This window comes from Bombina bombina, chromosome 1 (genome assembly GCF_027579735.1).
Source record: "Bombina bombina isolate aBomBom1 chromosome 1, aBomBom1.pri, whole genome shotgun sequence".
NCBI lineage: Eukaryota > Metazoa > Chordata > Amphibia > Anura > Bombinatoridae > Bombina > Bombina bombina.
Window position 1 is genome coordinate 866,874,336 of NC_069499.1, and position 22,973 is coordinate 866,897,308.

Sequence of the window (22,973 nt, forward strand, 5' to 3'; positions counted from 1 at the left end):
ACGCTAGTGTCTGCAGTCTTAGTTCTCTTATCTTTAGATTTTGCCGGCATTTTTGGGGAACTAGAGTTTTTGTTAGTAATACATTTTTCCATTGGTGAAATAGAAAAAAGGAGAGAAAATACCAAGTGATATAAATAATCTCAAACTTGTGAAAAAGCAAAAAAAAACAACCCAAAAACACAAAAAAAAAAACCCAGTGATGTGTAACATACAGCTATTAATTTTGCTGATGTGCGACAGTATATATCCTATTTAAAAAAGGAAGAGACAAAATGTGTAAAAATAGGACAAATTTCCTAAAAAATAAGATTTAAATTTGTGTTAGTGTGTGTTGAGGTGGTGTGTGTGTACCGAAAAAAAAGATTCCTGGAAAATAAGATTGAGTTTATGTTGATGTGTATAGTGCTATGTGTGTGTAGGAAAAAATGTGTAAATTTGCTGGAAAAACCAGCCTATAATCTATAGGGATGAACCACAGTAATATTAGTCTCTATGGAAAAAAAACAACACAAAATATCATTTTAGACAGTCAAATAGCGACAATATTGGTCAAATCTTAACCTTCCAGCTTTGAATACAGCTAAATGAAAACTGCCTTGTAACTTTTTCTTTTTCCTTTCTTTTCCCTTTTTCTTCCCTTCTTTGAAAAGTTCTAGTCCCTCTTTATGTAAATTTAAACTATACCATATACGTATTGGGCATAAATCCTAACTTAACCCAGTTATGCTCTCTTTTATGCAAAACCATAGACCAACAAAAAAACAAGAAAAATTATGAGAGAAAAAAAAAGAAAAAACCAGGACTAAACAGTTTTTGTTTTTCTTTTCCTTTTCCTCTGTGGACGGAGGAGAACAAAGTCACTCAGTTCACATTGCCTCAAACATCATTGCCATATAAAAAAGGTATAATCCACCCTTTATGCAATTCTTCAGCTTAATTCAGAGTCAATCTTTTCAAGAAATAAATTCAGTCAAACTTATCTCCATAATGCTTTTAACCTTTTTTTTTTAGACCCTTTTAGCTTAGTGCAGAAACACGTTTCCTTTTGGTGATAAGAAGATGTTAATTTCAACCCGTATACTTGCAGTTCAGGCTTGTACACGTCCAGTGCCGGTTATATGAAAGATCTGCCTTCAGGTCCGGGGCACCTTCTCCTGGCTTCGACCACCGCTACACTTGCAGCAAGACCAAGACAGTCACTCGACACCTGCATGAACGCTGTGACCCACTTCCTCCTTGCAAGCACTCTGGGCCTTTCCGGAACTTTAGCGTGGGCTGTTAGACACGGATCCTTCCGCCGCACCCGGGCGGCTCTCGCGGGGATACGTCACCAGACCAGGCGGTGACACTCGACCCGTTACACAGGCTCCTAGGTATCCCCGGGATCACCGGGATCACGGTAATTATGAACTCCCAGCTTTATTCTTGCCGAGTCTCAACTTGTAATATGAGGGGTACGCTCTTCACAACATGCTTTAGATAGGCATCAAAACCCAGAGAGATCTCTTGGTACTTTGCAGGTGTTTAGAGTGAAAAAAAAAAGAACACTTTAACAGTTAAAAGCGGGTATGCGGCTCTGCCGCTGGCCTTACAGGCCTTCTAGACTTTCTTCCTCCTGCACGACGTCCTCGCCGTGGCCCCACAAAAAACCCCAGGGTCTGGGGCAATAGAGCAAAGAGAGGGGGAAAAAATGATGGTAGTCAGCCAGCACTCCGACTTGCAACCTGCGGCCAGTAGTCTCCACCCCCTAACAGGAAGTCTACCTGTAAGTAATAATCTTATCCGCCTCTCCACTCAGTCTCACACCACACCTAGTGTAATTAGATAGAATAAAAACCCATAGTTAGCTCATTGACTGAGGGTGACCTATGGTGGGGTCATTAAAAGAGATATAAGATATGAAATGTATCTATGTGTAGATGCAGTACACTATATTCTTCCTGCAATGGTTAATAGTATAGTAGTAGTTATAAGCTACGCTGAATTGGAAGTGTGTTACTAAATTCACAATAACTTATGACAGGCAAGATGTATCTAGATACTTTTAGAATAAGGAATTATAAGTTGCAGTACTGTTCAATCATAGGTTAACCGGTATTTGCATAAAGTAAAATGTTGCAGATTTGTAACTGATTAAATTACCTTGAGTCCATCTGAGTAAATTCGATAATCCTTGGATACTTAATCCTAGATAGAGTTTACCGTAGCTGGAGTAGAGTAGTAGTTGAACTGTTCATCCAGTTTCTGTTAACTTAAGAAATGAGCGAGTGGTACACAGGAGCAAATTCGAAATGTCTGCAGCTCAGTGAAATGCCGGGCAGGTGTGACGTCACACGCCGAGTATCAGTGTGAAAGAGCTGGCGTGGCTAATCTGCATATGAAAAGCAAAATAACAGTTTGTTATGTTAAGCACAAAAGAATCAGATACAATGTGTCAGATGTATTGAACTTCCTGCATCCTTTGTTTTATTGATTTTAGTTTCCAAGGCAAATCTTAGTTCTCTGTGAAATCCATATACTGACTCAGGAGATATCCTTAGAATCTCAAATTACCAAGCAGGTTTGAGAGGGTGAATGATCCTTAAGTAGGATAGAATAGTCACATGATCAGGAACTTAAAGAAGTACAGGAGTATGATAAAGACATAGTTCCTGACACTCTCGTCAGAAGTCATCCAATCTGATATATTCAAAAAGACTTCCACAACACATTTCTTAATTCCATTAAGAAATGTATTCTGGAAGTCTTTTTGAATATAAATATATAAATATATATATATATATATATATATATATATATATATATATATATATATATAGGGAGTGCAGAATTATTAGGCAAATGAGTATTTTGACCACATCATCCTCTTTATGCATGTTGTCTTACTCCAAGCTGTATAGGCTCAAAAGCCTACTACCAATTAAGCATATTAGGTGATGTGCATCTCTGTAATGAGAAGGGGTGTGGTCTAATGACATCAACACCCTATATCAGGTGTGCATAATTATAAGGCAACTTTCTTTCCTTTGGCAAAATGGGTCAAAAGAAGGACTTGACAGGCTCAGAAAAGTCAAAAATAGTGAGATATCTTGCAGAGGGATGCAGCGCTCTTAAAATTGCAAAGCTTCTGAAGCGTGATCATCGAACAATCAAGCGTTTCATTCAAAATAGTCAACAGGGTCGCAAGAAGCGTGTGGAAAAACCAAGGCGCAAAATAACTGCCCATGAACTGAGAAAAGTCAAGCATGCAGCTGCCAAGATGCCACTTGCCACCAGTTTGGCCATATTTCAGAGCTGCAACATCACTGGAGTGCCCAAAAGCACAAGGTGTGCGATACTCAGAGACATGGCCAAGGTAAGAAAGGCTGAAAGACGACCACCACTGAACAAGACACACAAGCTGAAACGTCAAGACTGGGCCAAGAAATATCTCAAGACTGATTTTTCTAAGGTTTTATGGACTGATGAAATGAGAGTGAGTCTTGATGGGCCAGATGGATGGGCCCGTGGCTGGATTGGTAAAGGGCAGAGAGCTCCAGTCCGACTCAGACGCCAGCAAGGTGGAGGTGGAGTACTGGTTTGGGCTGGTATCATCAAAGATGAGCTTGTGGGGCCTTTTCGGGTTGAGGATGGAGTCAAGCTCAACTCCCAGTCCTACTGCCAGTTTCTGGAAGACACCTTCTTCAAGCAGTGGTACAGGAAGAAGTCTGCATCCTTCAAGAAAAACATGATTTTCATGCAGGACAATGCTCCATCACACGCGTCCAAGTACTCCACAGCGTGGCTGGCAAGAAAGGGTATAAAAGAAGAAAATCTAATGACATGGCCTCCTTGTTCACCTGATCTGAACCCCATTGAGAACCTGTGGTCCATCATCAAATGTGAGATTTACAAGGAGGGAAAACAGTACACCTCTCTGAACAGTGTCTGGGAGGCTGTGGTTGCTGCTGCACGCATTGTTGATGGTGAACAGATCAAAACACTGACAGAATCCATGGATGGCAGGCTTTTGAGTGTCCTTGCAAAGAAAGGTGGCTATATTGGTCACTGATTTGTTTTTGTTTTGTTTTTGAATGTCAGAAATGTATATTTGTGAATGTTGAGATGTTATATTGGTTTCACTGGTAAAAATAAATAATTGAAATGGGTATATATTTGTTTTTTGTTAAGTTGCCTAATAATTATGCATAGTAATAGTCACCTGCACACACAGATACCCCCCTAAAATAGCTAAAACTAAAAACAAACTAAAAACTACTTCCAAAAATATTCAGCTTTGATATTAATGAGTTTTTTGGGTTCATTGAGAACATGGTTGTTGTTAAATAATAAAATTAATCCTCAAAAATACAACTTGCCTAATAATTCTGCACTCCCTGTGTGTATATATATATATATATATATATATACACATATAGGAATATCTATTTATAACTAAATAGAACATATTCTGCTATGTGGAGAACATTGGAATTTGAAAGTTTTACAGTAAATACAGTGAAAACCTTTATTAAATATGAATACTGCAAAAATATGCTTTTACATCTTTTCCTCGACTGCAAAGGGTCCCAATGCACTTAAATATATGTCTATATATGTATTTATGTGTGTACATATGTTTGTAAATACTGTACATATACAAATACTTATGTACACACATTTATACATACATATTTAGACATGTATATATCACTATGTTAAAGCCCATTGCCTGCCTTTTTTTCACCAAAGACTTTTTTGTGCAATATTTTTTTTTTAAATAATTTTTATTAGATAGTCTTATTATGACTGTAACTGTACTTTTCAATGTATTTTTGATAGGTTTTGTTTTACTTTTTGTTTCCCGAGCTCAGAGGTTGCGCTATCCTGACGCTTAAGCAATCACTTTTACTTTCAACTTTTAATACCTGTGCTACATCCGATGCACAAACAGCCGCGATACACCCGATATCGCTCACGCGTGTTACTCGTAAGCTGGCCCTTAATGGGCACACCACCTGGCTGATTTAATGGACCACTCGGCTAAAATTTAAACCAATATTAAAGGGACATAAAACCTAAAAGATTTCTTTTTAATTCAGACATCGGATGCAAAATTAAAAAAAGTTTCCAATTTACTTCTATTGTCTAATTTGCTTTGTTCCCATGGTTATTCTTTGTTAAAGAGATGCCTAGATAGTCAGAGTCAGGCTGATATACTCCTCCTCCTAGGGTGGTAACTAGTCATAGAACAAGCTATTATGCTACTGTTCTTTCAAAGTCTGAGCGATTCTCTCTTTCTATTTATGCAAATTATGACCCTGAGGGAAGTCTTCCAAAGGGTGATGTGAAAAATCAGACATGGACCTGTTGCTCAGTGTGCCTAGAAGGATATGGCTGCACCTCACTGAGGAGGCCCACACTAGGCCGAAACGTACGTCTGGGGTTTTGCAGTTTCTCTCATTCAGAGAGGGATTGCTTGATATTTTGGGACTGGACTGCACTATTATACTACAGGAATTTACTCTGTGAAAGGCACATGTTAAGAAAAGAAAAAAAAAAAGAGGCTGCACCTATAGTGGTAACTAGCCATAGTACAAGCTGTTCTATTGTTCGTTCTCAGGTTAAGCACTTCTCTCTTTTTATTTATGCCTAGGTAGGTGTCTGGAGCAATACATAGTTCTGCCATTTAGTGCTCATGCAGATAGATAACATTCTTGCAAAACTGCTGCATATAGTGCTCCGAACACGTGCATGCTCCTGAGTTTCCCTGCTTTTTAACAAAAGATACCAACAGAACAAAGAAGTAAATGAGAAAGTTGTTTAAAATGGCATGCTCTACCTGAATCATGAAAGCAACATTTTGTGGTTCATGTCCCTTAAAGGGACAGTCTAGTCAAAATTAAACTTTCATGATTTAGATAGGGCATATCATTTTAAACAACTTGCCAATTTACTTTTATCATCAAAATTGCTTTGTTCCCTTGGTGGTATTTTTGAAAAGCAAAACCTAGGCAGGCTCATACTGATTTCTAAGCCGTTGAAAACCGCCTCTTAGCTCAGAGCATTTTGAAAGTTTTTCACAGTTAGACAGGACTAGTTCATGTGTGTCATATAGATAACATTGTGCTCACTCCCGTGGAGTTATTTAGGAGTCTGCACTGATTGGCTAAACTGCATGTCTGTCAAAAGCACTGAGATAAGGGGGCAGTCTGCAGAGGCTTAGATACAAGGTAATCACAGAGGTAAAAGTGTATTAATATAACTGTGTTGGTTATGCAAAACTGGGGAATGGGTAATAAAGGGATTATCTATCTTTTTAAACAATAAAAATTCTGGTGTAGACTGTCCCTTTAAGCTAAAATTTCAAAATATTACATTGTTTTAATGTTTGCACAAATGATCAATAAATCAATTTATGTTAAATTATGCAATTCATTTTTGCTATGGATAGCTTAAGTAACCTTATGGTGAGTTACTGTTACTAGAAGTGTTAGCTGATGAGACATAACACAGTTTGGATAGAGTTTGGCTGTAGTGCCAATGGTAGATATAAAGGAGTTGGTAGTTCAATTCATATGCAGTGCCTGATCAATTTTGTTTGGGTGCAACTAGTTGCAAGTAAGCAGATAAGCGCATGGAGAGATCATTCTTCTTTTCTGTTAAGTTTTTCATATTGAAAAGAGTTTGGAGAGAGGATTTTCTCTTGTTTAAGTTTCAAGACTTTACACTTTTATCTATATTTGTCTGGAGGCCAACTGTTAAAAAGTAAATTTATGCTTACCTGATAAATGAATTTCTTTTACGATATGACGAGTCTACGGATTTCATCCTTACTTGTAGGATATGAACCTCCTGCTAACAGGAAGTGGCAAAGAGCACCACAGCAGAGCTGTATATATAGCTCCTCCCTTCCCTCCACCCCCAGTCATTCGACCAAAGGTTTAGGAAGAGAAAGGAAAAGCTAAAGGTGCAGAGGTGACTGAAGTTTACAAAAAATAAATCTGTCTTAAAATAACAGGGTGGGCCGGGGACTCGTCATATCGTAAAAGAAATTTATTTATCAGGTAAGCATAAATTTACTTTTCTTTTACAAAGATATGACGAGTCCACGGATTTCATCCTTACTTGTGGGATACCAATACCAAAGCTATAGGACACAGATGAAAGGGAGTGACAAGACAGGAACCTAAACGGAAGGCACCCCTGCTTGAAGAACCTTTCTCCCAAAAACAGCCTCAGAAGAAGCAAAAGTATCAAATTTGTAAAATTTGGAAAAAGTATGAAGGGACGACCAAGTCGCAGCCTTACAAATCTGTTCAACAGAAGCATCGTTTTTAAAGGCCCATGTGGAAGCCACAGCCCTAGTAGAATGAGCCGTAATTCTTTCAGTAGGCTGCTGTCCAGCAGTCTCATATGCCAGGCGGATGATACTCCTCAGACAAAAAGAAAGAGAAGTAGCCGTAGCTGTCTGACCCCTACGCTTTCCAGAGTAAACAATGAATAATGAAGATGATTGACGGAAATCCTTAGTCACCTGTAAGTAAAACTTCAAGGCACTGACCACGTCCAGGTTATGTAACAGACGCTCCTTCTTAGAAGAAGGATTAGGACACAAGGAAGGAACAACAATTTCCTGATTAATATTCTTATTTGAAACAACCTTAGGAAGAAATCCAGGTTTGGTACGCAAAACCACCTTATCAGAATGGAATATAAGATAAGGCGAATCACATTGTAAAGCTGAAAGCTCAGAAACTCTACGAGCAGAAGAAATGGCAACCAAAAACAAAACTTTCCAAGATAACAATTTAATATCTATGGAATGCATGGGTTCAAACAGAACCCCTTGAAGAACTCTAAGAACTAAATTCAAACTCCAGGGAGGAGTAATTGATCTAAATACAGGCTTAATTCTGGTTAGAGCCTGACAAAAAGACTGAACATCTGGCACATCTGCCAAACGTTTGTGAAGCAAAATTGACAAAGCAGAAATCTGTCTCTTTAAGGAACTTGCTGATAACCCTTTCTCCAATCCTTCTTGGAGAAAAGACAGAATCCTGGGAATCCTAACTTTACTCCATGAGTAGCCCTTGGATTCACACCAACAAATATATTTACGCCATATCTTATGATAGATTTTTCTAGTGACAGGCTTACTTGCATGTATCAAAGTATCGATGACCGAATCTGAGAATCCCCGCTTAGATAAAATCAAGCGTTCAATCTCCAAGCTGCAGAGAATTTAGATTTACATGTTGGAAAGGTCCTTGAATGAGAAGGTCCTGTCTCAAAGGAAGTTTCCACGGTGGCAGAGAGGACATGTCCACTAGATCCGCATACCAAGTCCTGCGTGGCCACGCAGGCGCCATCAGGATAACTGAAGCTCTCTCCTGTTTGATCCGAGCAATCACGCGTGGAAGGAGAGGAAACAGTGGAAACACATAAGCTAGGCTGAACGACCAAGGCATCTATCAGTTCGGCCTGGGGATCATTCGACCTGGATCCGTAATGTGGAAGCTTGGCATTCTGTCGAGATGCCATCAGATCCAATTCCGGTTAGCTCCATTGATGAATCAGTGAGGCAAACACCTCCGGGTGGAGTTCCCACTCCCCCGGATCAAAAGTCTGACGACTTAGAAAATCCGCTTCCCAGTTCTCTACTCCTGGGATGTAGATTGCCGATAGATAACAAGAGTGGGCCTCCACCCATCGGATTATCTTGGATACTTCTATCATCGCTAAGGAACTCCTTGTTCCCCCCTGATGATTGATATAGGCCACAGTTGTGATATTGTCCATCTGGAATCTGATGAATTTGGCCGAAGCCAACTGAGGCCACGCCTGAAGCGCATTGAATATTACTCTCAGTTCCAGAATATTGATTGGAAGTAGAGACTCCACCTGAGTCCAAACACCTTCCGGGAAATCAGGGAATTCCAGACTGCACCCCAGCCCAATAGACTGGCGTCCATTGTCACTATCACCCACGAGAGTCTGCGGAAACACGTCCCCTGGGACAGATGATCCGGCGACAACCACCAAAGAAGAGAATCTCTGGTCTCTTGATCCAGATTTATCTGAGGAGATAAATTTGCATAATCCCCATTCCACTGTCCGAGCATGCACAGCTGCAGTGGTCTGAGATAAAAGCGAGCAAACGGAATGATGTCCATTGCCGCTACCATTAATCCAATTACCTCCATACACTGAGCCACTGATTGCCGAGGAATGGACTGAAGTGCTTGGCAAGTATTTAGAATCTTTGATTTTCTGACCTCCGTCAGAAATATTTTCATGTTTACCGAGTCTATCAGAGTTCCCAAGAAGGGAACCCTTGTCCGTGGAACTAGTGAACTCTTTTCTATGTTCACCTTCCAACCGTGAGTTCTCAGGAAGGACAACATTGTGTCCGTGTGAAATTTTGCCAGATGATAAGTTGACGCCTGAATCAAAATTCCAGATAAGGCGCCAATGCTATGCCCCGCGGTCTGAGAACCGCCAGAAGGGACCCTAGAACCTTTGTGAAGATCCTGGGTGCTGTGGCCAACCCGAAGGGATGAGCCACAAACTGAAAATGTTTGTCCAGAAAGGCAAACCTTAGGAACTGGTGATGATCCTTGTGAATAGGGATATAAAGGTATGCATCCTTCAAGTCCACGGTAGTCATAAATTGACCCTCCTGGATCATTGGTAAAATTGTTCGTATAGTCTCCATCTTAAACGATTGGACTCTGAGAAACTTGTTTAGACACTTGAGATCTAGAATGGGTCTGAAAGTTCCCTCTTTTTGGGAACCACAAAAAGATTTGAGTAAAACCCCTGCCCCTGTTCCAGTGTTGGAACGGGACAAATTACTCCCATGGTAGAGAGGTCTTTTACACAGCGTAAGAACGCCTCTGTTTTTATCTGGTCTACAGACAATCATGAAAGATGAAATCTCCCTCTTGGGAGAAAATCCTTGAATACCAGTTGATACCCATGGGTCACGATTTCCAATGCCTAGGGGTCCTGAACATCTCTTGCCCAAGCCTGGGCAAAGAAAGAAAGTCTGCCCCCTACTAGATCCGGTCCCGGACCGGGGGCCACCCCTTCATGCTGTCTTTGTAGCAACAGCGGCTTCTTGGGTTGTTTACCGTTGTTCCAAGCCTGGTTGGGTCTCCAGACGGATTTGTATTGAGCAATATTCCCTTCCTGCTTTGAGGAGGAAGAGGAAGCAGAGGATACTCCTTTAAAATTTTGAAAATTATTTTGTCTACCTCTCATCTTAGTAGACTTATCCTGAGGCAAGGCATGACCTTTACCTCCAGTAATGTCAGAAATGATTTCCTTCAATTCAGGCCCGAATAGGGTCTTACCCTTGAAAGGAATAGCTAAAAGCTTAGATTTTGACGACACATCAGCAGACCACAATTTTAGCCATAACGCTCTACGCGCTAAAATGGCAAATCCTGCATTTTTTGCCGCCAATTTAGCAATTTGAAAGGCGGCATCTGTAATAAAAGAATTAGCTAGCTTGAGAGCCTTAATTATATCCAAAATGTCCTTTAAAGGGGTCTCCACCTTCAGAGACTCTTCTAGAGCATCAAACCAAAAAGCTGCTGCAGTAGTCACTGGAACAATGCAGGCTGTAGGTTGTAAAAGAAAACCCTGATGAATAAATAATTTCTTTAGAAGACCCTCTAACTTCCTATCCATGGGGTCCTTGAAAGCACAACTGTCCTCAATAGGTATAGTTGTACGCTTAGCCAGGGTAGATATAGCTCCCTCCACCTTAGGGACCGACTGCCAGGAGTCCGGAATGGTGTCTGATATGGGAAACATTTTCTTGAAAGTAGGAGTAGGAGGAGAAAACGGTATACCCGGTTTGTCCCATTCCTTTTTAATAATTTCTGAAATTATTTTAGGAACCGGAAAAACATCAGTGTAAGTAGGCACCTCTAGATATTTGTCCATTTTACACAATTTCTCTGGTGGTATCACAATAGATTCAGAGTCGCTAAAACCTCCCGAAGTAACAGGCGGAGGTGTTCAAGCTTAAATTTAAAGGACATAATGTCCTAATCTGTCTGGGGTAAGAAATTTCCAGAGTCTGAAAGTTCTCCCTCAGACAGCAATTCCCTGACCCCCAACTCAGAGCCCTGTGAGAGTACATCGGAAATAGCCAATAAGGCATCAGAGGAGTCAGTATTCACATTAATACCTGACCTACTGCGTTTACCCTGTAACACTGGTAATTTAGATAATACCTCTGTAAGTATAGTTGACATAACTGCAGCCATATCCTGCAGAGTAAAAATAATTAGACGCACTTGAGGTACTTGGCGTTGCTTGTGTGGGCGTTAAAGGTTGTGACACTTGGGGAAAATTGGATGGCATATCCTGATTCTCTTCAGACTGAGAATCATCCTTAGGCACACTTTCTTTACCTAAAATATGTTTTTTACATTGTAAGGCCTTTTCAGTTCAAGAGGTACACAAAGTAAGAATGGGCTCCACAATGGCTTCTAAACACATAGAGCAATTAGTTTCCTCAATGTCAGATGTGTTGAACAAACTAGCATAAACCACAATAGCCGTTAAACACTTTATTGATTTGAACAATTATTCAAAAAAAATGTGTACCGCGCCTTTAAAAAATAAAAAGCGCACAAATTTTCCTAAACTGCCTACATGTTAAAATAACGCTATGCAATTAAATATACCTATTCAGGTGGGCACAAAAATTATTGCACCCTGAGAGCAAAGGGTGATTTAACCTCTAAAAGACATTTTATTGCAAAAAAATGACCCCTGCACCTCTGTGGCGCCTACTTGCCCCCAGGGTACTGCAAAATGACACGACAATGATCCGGTGCACAGAACACAAGTGTAGGCCCCACTGGAGCTAATGCCTGTTACCTTCTCAGTCAGAGTACACTGCGCGCTTGAGCGCGAAAATACGCCCCGCCCATCATGGACGTCGATCATATAAGTCTGTATAACCGCATGGGAAGCGGTTTGCAAAGTAAGCCATGTGGTCCCCTAAAAACCTTACTGTAACACTGCAGCCATACTGATTATTTGTTATGTGATCAAATAAAAAACATCAAGTTACCTCTCCCAGTGTCCTTTTGATTATAGTTTCCAGCCCAGTACTATGTCAAATACAAATATAAACACAGGATTTTCAGTAACACCCTTTATGTACAGGTCCACTGCTTACCCCTTCCCTTGCAGGGAAAAATGTCAGCCAATTCTGATATACCTAGTCCTCTCAGAAGTAAAAGACTGAACATACCTCAATGCTGCTTGTAGCATGACACCGTTCTCCACACTGAAGATTTTCTCTTGCACTACCTTCAGAACTCTGTGGGAACCAACATGGATCTTAGTTACATCTGCTAAGATCATAAACCTCAGGGCAGAAATCTTCTTCCATATCTCCCTGAGGAAAATAGTACTCACCGGTACCATTTAAAATAAAAAACTTCTTGATTGAAGAATCTAAAACTAGCACCTCACTTTACCTCTTCCTATTACTAACACAGGCAAAGAGAATGACTGGGGGTGGAGGGAAGGGAGGAGCTATATATACAGCTCTGCTGTGGTGCTCTTTGCCACTTCCTGTTAGCAGGAGGTTAATATCCCACAAGTATGGATGAAATCCGTGGACTCGTCATATCTTTGTAAAAAAAATAAGGATTGACATGCAACAATTCTGTCCATATATATGTTGAAGATGGAGAAAACAAAATTTATGCTTACCTGATAAATTCATTTCTCCTGTAGTGTGGTCAGTCCACGGGTCATCATTACTTCTGGGATATTATCTCCTCCCCTACAGGAAGTGCAAGAGGATTCACCCAGCAGAGCTGCTATATAGCTCCTCCCCTCTACGTCACCTCCAGTCATTCGACCAAAGGACCAACGAGAAAGGAGAAGCCCAAGGGTGTAGTGGTGACTGGAGTATAATCCAAAAAAATTTTTAGCCTGCCATAAAAAACAGGGCGGGCCGTGGACTGACCACACTACAGGAGAAATGAATTTATCAGGTAAGCATAAATTTTGTTTTCTCCTGTTAAGTGTGGTCAGTCCACGGGTCATCATTACTTCTGGGATACCAATACCAAAGCAAAAGTACACGGATGACGGGAGGGACAGGCAGGCTCTTTATACGGAGGGAACCACTGCCTGAAGAACCTTTCTCCCAAAAACAGCCTCCGAAGAAGCAAAAGTGTCAAATTTGTAAAATTTGGAAAAAGTATGAAGAGAAGACCAAGTTGCAGCCTTGCAAATCTGTTCAACAGAAGCCTCATTCTTAAAGGCCCAAGTGGAAGCCACAGCTCTAGTAGAATGAGCTGTAATTCTTTCAGGAGGCTGCTGTCCAGCAGTCTCATAGGCTAATCGTATTATGCTACGAAGCCAAAAAGAGAGAGAGGTAGCCGAAGCTTTTTGACCTCTCCTCTGGCCAGAATAAACGACAAACAGGGAAGACGTTTGACGAAACTCCTTAGTTGCCTGTAGATAAAATTTCAGGGCACGGACTACATCTAGATTGTGTAGCAGACGTTCCTTCTTCGAGGAAGGATTAGGACACAAAGATGGAACAACAATCTCTTGATTGATATTCCTGTTAGTGACCACCTTAGGTAGGAACCCAGGTTTAGTACGCAGAACTACCTTGTCTGAATGAAAAATCAGATAAGGAGAATCACAATGTAAGGCAGATAACTCAGAGACTCTTCGAGCCGAGGAAATAGCCATTAAAAATAGAACTTTCCAAGATAACAACTTGATATCAATGGAATGAAGGGGTTCAAACGGAACACCCTGTAAAACATTAAGAACTAAGTTCAAACTCCATGGCGGAGCAACAGTTTTAAACACAGGCTTGATCCTAGCTAAAGCCTGACAAAAAGCTTGAACGTCCGGAACTTCTGACAGACGTTTGTGTAAAAGAATGGACAGAGCTGAAATCTGTCCCTTTAAAGAACTAGCGGATAACCCCTTTTCTAAACCCTCTTGTAGAAAAGACAATATCCTTGGAATCCTAACCTTACTCCATGAGTAACTCTTGGATTCGCACCAATATAAGTATTTACGCCATATTTTATGGTAAATCCTTCTGGTAACAGGCTTCCTAGCCTGTATTAAGGTATCAATAACTGGCTCAGAAAACCCACGTTTTGATAAAATCAAGCGTTCAATTTCCAAGCAGTCAGCTTCAGAGAAGTTAGATTTTGATGTTTGAATGGACCCTGGATCAGAAGGTCCTGTTTCAGAGGTAGAGACCAAGGCGGACAGGATGACATGTCCACTAGATCTGCATACCAAGTCCTGCGTGGCCATGCAGGTGCTATTAGAATCACTGATGCTCTCTCCTGTTTGATTCTGGCAATCAATCGAGGAAGCATCGGGAAGGGTGGAAACACATAAGCCATCCCGAAGGTCCAAGGTGCTGTCAAAGCATCTATCGGAACCGCTCCCGGATCCCTGGATCTGGACCCGTAGCGAGGAAGCTTGGCGTTCTAACGAGACGCCATGAGATCTATCTCTGGTTTGCCCCAACGTCGAAGTATCTGGGCAAAGACCTCCGGATGAAGTTCCCACTCCCCCGGATGAAAAGTCTGACGACTTAAGAAATCCGCCTCCCAGTTCTCCACTCTCGGGATGTGGATTGCAGACAGGTGGCAAGAGTGAGACTCTGCCCAGCGAATTATCTTTGATACTTCCATCATTGCTAGGGAGCTTCTTGTCCCTCCCTGATGGTTGATGTAAGCTACAGTCGTGATGTTGTCCGACTGAAACCTGATGAACCCCCGAGTTGTTAACTGGGGCCAAGCCAGAAGGGCATTCAGAACTGCTCTCAATTCCAGAATGTTTATTGGAAGGAGACTCTCCTCCTGATTCCATAGTCCCTGAGCCTTCAGAGAATTCCAGACAGCGCCCCAACCTAGTAGGCTGGCGTCTGTTGTTACAATTGTCCAGTCTGGCCTGCTGAATGGCATCCCCCTGGACAGGTGTGGCCGATAAAGCCACCATAGAAGAGAATTTCTGGTCTCTTGATTCAGATTCAGAGTGGGGGACAAATCTGAGTAATCCCCATTCCACTGACTTAGCATGCACAATTGCAGCGGTCTGAGATGTAGGCGTGCAAAAGGTACTACGTCCATTGCCGCTACCATTAAGCCGATCACCTCCATGCATTGAGCTACTGACGGGTGTTGAATGGAATGAAGGACCCGGCATGCATTTTGAAGCTTTGTTAACCTGTCTTCTGTCAGGTAAATCTTCATTTCTACAGAATCTATCAGAGTCCCCAAGAAGGGAACTCTTGTGAGTGGAAAGAGAGAACTCTTCTTTTCGTTCACCTTCCATCCATGCGACCTTAGAAATGCCAGTACTAACTCTGTATGAGACTTGGCAGTTTGAAAGCTTGAAGCTTGTATCAGAATGTCGTCTAGGTACGGAGCTACCGAAATTCCTCGCGGTCTTAGTACCGCCAGAAGAGTACCCAGAACCTTTGTGAAGATTCTTGGAGCCGTAGCCAGTCCGAATGGAAGAGCTACAAACTGGTAATGCCTGTCTAGAAAGGCAAACCTTAGATACCGGTAATGATTTCTGTGAATCGGTATGTGAAGGTAAGCATCCTTTAAATCCACTGTGGTCATGTACTGACCCTCTTGGATCATGGGCAAAATTGTTCGAATCGTTTCCATCTTGAACGATGGAACTCTTAAGAATTTGTTTAGGATCTTTAAATCCAAGATTGGCCTGAAAGTTCCCTCTTTTTTGGGAACTACAAACAGATTTGAGTAAAACCCTTGTCCTTGTTCCGACCGCGGAACTGGATGGATCACTCCCATTAATAAAAGATCTTGTACGCAGCGTAGGAACGCTTCTTTCTTTATTTGGTTTGTTGATAACCTTGACAGATGAAATCTCCCTCTTGGGGGAGAGGATTTGAAGTCCAGAAGGTATCCCTGAGATATGATCTCTAACGCCCAGGGATCCTGAACATCTCTTGCCCAAGCCTGGGCGAAGAGAGAAAGTCTGCCCCCCACTAGATCCGTTCCCGGATCGGGGGCCCTCGATTCATGCTGTCTTAGGGGCAGCAGCAGGTTTCCTGGCCTGCTTGCCCTTGTTCCAGGACTGGTTAGGTTTCCAGCCTTGTCTGTAGCGAGCAACAGCTCCTTCCTGTTTTGGTGCAGAGGAGGTTGATGCTGTTCCTGCTTTGAAATTACGAAAGGAACGAAAATTAGACTGTCTAGCCCTAGGTTTGGCTTTGTCCTGAGGCAGGGCATGGCCTTTACCTCCTGTAATGTCAGCGATAATCTCCTTCAACCCGGGCCCGAATAAGGTTTGCCCTTTGAAAGGTATATTAAGCAATTTAGATTTAGAAGTAACATCAGCTGACCAGGATTTTAGCCACAGTGCTCTGCGTGCCTGAATGGCAAATCCGGAATTCTTAGCCGTAAGTTTAGTTAAATGTACTACGGCATCTGAAATAAATGAGTTAGCTAACTTAAGGGCTTTAAGTTTGTCTGTAATCTCATCTAGTGTAGATGATTGAAGTGTCTCTTCCAGAGACTCAAACCAAAATGCTGCTGCAGCCGTGACAGGCGCAATACATGCAAGAGGTTGCAATATAAAACCTTGTTGAACAAACATTTTCTTAAGGTAACCCTCTAATTTTTTATCCATTGGATCTGAAAAGGCACAGCTATCCTCCACCGGGATAGTGGTACGCTTAGCTAAAGTAGAAACTGCTCCCTCCACCTTAGGGACCGTTTGCCATAAGTCCCGTGTGGTGGCGTCTATTGGAAACATTTTTCTAAATATCGGAGGGGGTGATAACGGCACACCGGGTCTATCCCACTCCTTAGTAACAATTTCAGTAAGTCTCTTAGGTATAGGAAAAACATCAGTACTCGCCGGTACCGCAAAATATTTATCCAACCTACACATTTTTTCTGGTATTGCAACTGTGTTACAATCATTCAGAGCCGCTAACACCTCCCCTAGTAATACACGGAGGTTTTCCAGCTTAAATTTAAAATTTGAAATATCTGAATCCAATCTATTTGGATCAGAACCGTCACCCACAGAATGAAGTTCTCCGTCCTCATGTTCTGCCGCCTGTGACGCAGTGTCTGACATGGCCCTAATATTATCAGCGCACTCTGTTCTCACCCCAGAGTGATCACGCTTGCCTCTAAGTTCAGGTAATTTAGCCAAAACTTCAGTCATAACAGTAGCCATATCCTGTAATGTGATTTGAAATGGCCGCCCAGATGTACTCGGCGCTACAATATCACGCACCTCCCGAGCGGGAGATGCAGGTACTGACACGTGAGGCGAGTTAGTCGGCATAACTCTCCCCTCGTTGTCTGGTGAAATATGTTCAATTTGTACAGATTGACTTTTATTTAAAGTAGCATCAATACAGTTAGTACATAAACTTCTATTGGGCTCCACTTTGGCATTAGTACATATAACACATGTATCTTCCTCTGAATCAGACATGTTTAACACACTAGCAATTAACTAGCAACTTGGAAATGCTTTTTCAAGTAATTTACAATTGTATGAAAACGAACTGTGCCTATAAGAAGCACAGAAAAATTATGACAGTTGAAAATAATTAAGTTATAGCATCAAATCTTTGTAAGAAATATACAATTTTAGCAAAGGATTGTTCCCATTAGCAAAGGATAACTAACCCTGTCAGCAGAAAAAAAAATACACAAATAAACGTTTTTTATCACAGTCAGCTACACTCTTCACAGCTCTGCTGTGATGATTACCTCCCTCAAAAAAAGGCTTTGAAGATCCCTGAGTTCTGAAGAGATGAACCGGATCATGCAGGAAGAAAATGAACCTCTGACTGAATTTTTTGATGCGTAGTAAAAGCGCCAAAAATGGCCCCTCCCCCTCACACATAACAGTGAGAGAGATCAGTGAACTGCTTTAGATTAAACAAAACTATTGCCAAGTGGAAAAAATAGTGCCCACAACATTTTTTCACCCAGTACCTCAGAGAAATAAACGTTTTTACATGCCAGCAAAAAAACGTTTAACCTCAATAAATTAACTGTTATTTAAAACCTATTGCAAGTCCCTGCAAATTAGGTAAAATCTATGCATACAGTATAAAACCAGTGAAGTACCATTCCCCAGAATACTGAAGTGTAAAATATACATACATGACAGCCTGATACCAGCTACATCTACTGCATTTAAGGCTGAGTTTACATTATAATGGTATGGCAGGATTTTCTCATCAATTCCATGTCAGAAAATAACAAACTGCTACATACCTCTTTGCAGATTAATCTGCCCGCTGTCCCCTGATCTTTAGTTTACCTCTCCTCAGATGGCCGAGAAACAGCAATATGATCTTAACTACTCCGGCTAAAATCATAGAAAAAACTCAGGTAGATTCTTCTTCAAATTCTACCAGAGAATGAATAACACACTCCGGTGCTATTATAAAATAACAAACTTTTGATTGAAGGTAATAAACTAATTAAATCACCACAGTCCTCTCACACATCCTATCTATTCGTTGGGTGCAAGAGAATGACTGGGGGTGACGTAGAGGGGAGGAGCTATATAGCAGCTCTGCTGGGTGAATCCTCTTGCACTTCCTGTAGGGGAGGAGATAATATCCCAGAAGTAATGATGACCCGTGGACTGACCACACTTAACAGGAGAAATCTGAGTTGGTGGGTTTTGGTTACTTTGTGTCCATCTAATTTTGAACAAATACATAATAGTTTCGTTTTGTTCCAATTTACCATAGGTACAATTATACTGAGAAAAAAAAAAATAATAAGCAAGCTCCTCTAAAGAGTGAACTATGTATGTGGAAAAAGTCTTAATGCTATTGAATATAATAGAAAACATCAAACAGCATCTTTATTCTGTGCCATTTAATACTCTTGCAAAACAGAGAAATAAAACAAACATTAAGAGTCTTATATAACTTAAAGCTTTAGTAATTGTCCTTTCCTGAATTATACAATCTGTAAAGTCACTTAAAAAATAATATTAAAAAAAACAAAAAACACAAAACATATTGCCTTTCTCAAAGTGCAAAAAATAATTGCTTTTTCTTTCAGTCTGGGCAATGAAATTCATTCACTTCCAAAGGTAAAAGCATTCTTGTGTGCTCTGTAATGCTCTTTCCGGCCTCCTTGGCAGCAAAGGGGGTTGGGCCAGTTTTCTAGAGTGGAAAATATAAAGACCAAACTGGCCACTTTGTTAGATTAGAAGTTAAATGAGAAACAGGAGCAACCAAATTAGAATGTCTGTAGAAGGTGTTCATTTGTATAGGCTCATGGTGGGACTCTGATACATGCACATGTATGCATCGCAGAGCAGCCGCCGGGCACAGCCCTGAATGTTCCGAGAGTCTAAGGCGTGGAGTTCCTCAAGAGACATTTTCAGGTATTCCCCAACTTCTGGGCATGGGGTAACTTGTGGAATGTTGAACCCATTTTGGCCACCTGTAGATAAAAATAAACCACAAATGGTTTAATTTTCATAGACCAAACTTTGTTATTTTGATAGAATTTATATTTCCATTTTCAAAACTATTTAGATTAACATTTTTGTTAGATAATTTTATTAGAAAAAAAAAATATTAAAGAAAAATTAAACACCTCTTCCTTTTGTGTACAATGTGTGCTTTGTCCTAAGCTTCCTAGAGAGGCAAAAAATCTGTAACCTAGGTTTTCAAAATGCCACAAATTGCCTAAACAAGGTGCAATTTGTTCATCATTTGCAGGTTACATTTGCTTTCTGGGATCTAGGAAGTGTGGGAAAAGCACAATTTCACTATTTCACGTGGGATTAAATTCCAGTCCATTAGGAGGCAGGCAAAAAATACCTAACGTAACAAAAACATTTATTATCTCTCACTTCCCTGTATACTTCAGTCTAACATATAGCCAGGAAGAGAAGAACAACAGAAAAGCAGGAAATGACAACGCAAAGTAAATTAAGTGCAAACTAGAATTGCCCACAACTGAATATAAAAAATAGGCGGGTCTCGTGGACTCTCACCACTATGAAAAAAGTTAATTTATCAGGTAAGCATCAATTTTGTGTTCCTTTATAAGGTGGTGAGAATCCATGAGCCATCACATATGGGATCTAATACCCAAACTGTAAAGTCTAGAAGATCACCATGAAAAAGGGTAGGAAAAGCTAAGGCATGCACACTAAGTACTAAACACTGCTGCCTGGAGTACTTTCCTGCCAAAAGCAGCCTCAAAAGATGCAAAACCATAAAAAAGTTAACATTTAATAAAGGTGTGTAGGAAAGATCAATTAGCTGCCTTGCAAATTTGTTCTTTATTAGTGTAATTCCTGAAAGCCCAATAAGTGGAAACCGATAAACTGTAAACCTCTTAGGCTGAGACTTCCACACAACTAAGTTACCCTTTCTAAATAAATGTTTTCGGCAAGGGGGCTAGAGAAATTGATGTAGCCTTTTGACCTTTACGAGTTCCAGAAAAGCCTATAAATAAGGAAGACGGAAATCCTTAGTAACCTCTAAAAAAAAAAATGAAGAGCCCCCTCCATGTCCAAATTATGCAAAATAACTTATTTTGAATTTTTTAGGAATAAGGGAACAACAATTTCCTCACTAATGGTGTCTGGAAATACCAGTTTAGATAAAAAAAAGAAGTTCTAATAACTGCCTTATCTTGATGAAAGATAAGGAGGTTCACATGACAATGGAGATCGTTCATAGCCGTGCGGTAAATCCGGCTCCCATGGGCGCCAAGCCAGATTTACCGCACAGCTATTGGCCAAGAGGTGAAAACATCACCTCTTAGCCAAAAAATTATTTAGCCGTGGGCTGCTGTAGCTGCTAAGAGCGGCGATCGATTGAATCAAATAAAGGAGTTTTCTACATGAAGTATCTTATACTTCATGAATGAAAGTCCCCTTTATTTGTTTCAATAGTAAATTCTAGCGTTTGTACAACGCTAGGATTTACTTTCACTTTAAACTTAGGGCACCACAGCCTGTAGAACCCTTTCTCTCAAAAACAGCTTCTGCAGAAGCAAAGATGTCAAATTTGTAAAACTTTGTGAAAGTATGCAAGGAGGACCAGGTGGTCACCTTACAAATCTGCTCCATAGAAGCCTCATTTTTGAAGGTCCAAGAAGAAGCCACTGCTCTAGTGGAATGAGCCGTAATCCTCTGAGGGGGCTTGTGTACCGCCGTCTCATAGGCGAGGCGTATCAAGCTCCTCAGCCAAAAAGACAAGGAAGTAGCAGAGGTCCGCTGACCCCTGCACTTCCCTGAATATACTACAAAAAGAGACTTAGATTTCTGAAATCCTTAGTCGCCTGAAGATAGAACTTCAAGGCACGAACCACATCGAGAATATGAAGTAGCCTCTCCTTAGAAGAAGAGGGCTAGGACACAAAGAAGGAACAACTATTTCCTGATTGATGTTACGGTCAGACACCACCTTGGGAAGAAATCCCAAGCCAGTGTGAAGAACAGCCTTATCCGCGTGAAACACCAGATAAGGGGGCTAATGTTGCAAGGCCGCCAGTCCGGAAACTCTGCGGGCTGATGCAATGGCTAACAGGAACAGAACCTTCCAAGACAGGATCTTTATGTCAAGAGAATGCATAGGCTCAAACGGAGCTCTCTTTAAAACTTTAAGAACCAAATTCAAGCTCCAAGGGGGAGCAGACTGCCTAAACACAGGCCTGATTCTAGACAGGGCCTGAACAAAAGATTGAATGTCAGGGAGCTCAGCGAGCTTCCTATGCAACAACACTGATAGAGCCGAGATCTGTCCCTTCAAGGAACTAGCGGCAAGACCCCTCTCCAAACCCTCTTGTAGAAAGGATAATATCCTGGATACCTTCATCTTGTGCCAAGGATATCCATGTCTCTCACACCAGGACAAGTAAACTCTCCACACCTTATGGTAGATGCGTCGAGTGACTGGCTTCCTCGCCTGAACTAGAGTATCAATCACGGTTTCAGAAAAACCTCTCTTGGCTAGGACTAAGCATTCAATCTCCACGCAGTCAGCCTCAGAGAATCTAGATTCTGATTTTGAAAAGGACCCTGTTCCAGCAGGTCCCTGCGACAGGGTAACCTCCACGGCGGAGAGGATGACATCTCTACCAGATCCGCAAACCACATTCTCCGCGGTCACGAAGGAGCAATCAGAATGGACCACGCTCTCTTCTGCTTTATACATGCCACTATACGAGGTAGAAGTGGTAACGGAGGAAAAATGTACACTAGACTGAACTCCCAAGGTACCGCCAACGCATCTATCAGCTCTGCTTGGGGGTCCCTCGATCCGTATCGGGGAAGCTTTAAATTTAATCGGGACGCCATGAGATCGATCGAGACAAATCTCTGCAAATACCAAGGGGTGAAGAGACCATTCTCCCAGATGAAATGTTTGCCTGCTGAGAAAGTCCGCTTCCCAGTTGTCCCCTCCAGGGATGTGGATAGCTGAGAGCAAACAGCCGTGGGTCTCCGCCCACTCCAGAATCCGAGACACCTCCCTCATTGCAAGGGAGCTCCTCGTATCCCCCCTTGGTGATTGATGTTTGCCACCGAGGTAATGTTGTCCGTCTGGAACCTGATGAATTTGCATTTCCCCAGACAGGGCCATGCCTTCAGAGCGTTGTAGATCGCTCGCAGTACCAGGATATTTATCGGAAGAAGAGACTCCAGCCGAGACCATTTTCCCTGTGCCATTCTGGCACCCCAAACAGCTTCCCATCCTGTCAGACTTGCGTCCGTGGTCACAATTTCCCAGGACGATCTCAAGAAGGATGACCCCATGGACAACTGGACGGATCTACCAAGAGAGGGAAGACCGAGTCCGTGCATCCATAGATATTAGCTGTGACAGATCGGAATGATCGCCGTTCCACTGCCTCAACATGCACAGCTGAAGAGGTCTGAAATGAAATCTTGCGAATGGAATGACGTCTATGCTGGAGACCATGAGC

General features: G+C 41.5%; 1 protein-coding gene across 3 annotated transcripts in view; it reads right to left on the bottom strand.

The window, feature by feature from the left end:
* Nucleotides 1–18,881: 18,881 nt before the first annotated feature.
* The window catches only part of CYLD (CYLD lysine 63 deubiquitinase), a 467,344-nt gene continuing 463,252 nt past the window's right edge, over nt 18,882–22,973 (bottom strand). For all 3 annotated transcript variants that reach the window (XM_053699515.1, XM_053699514.1, XM_053699513.1), the window contains one exon: nt 18,882–19,472. In XM_053699515.1, coding sequence (XP_053555490.1) covers nt 19,288–19,472 — 185 coding nt within the window. In that variant the 3' untranslated portion in view covers nt 18,882–19,287. The remainder of the gene's footprint in view (nt 19,473–22,973) is intronic.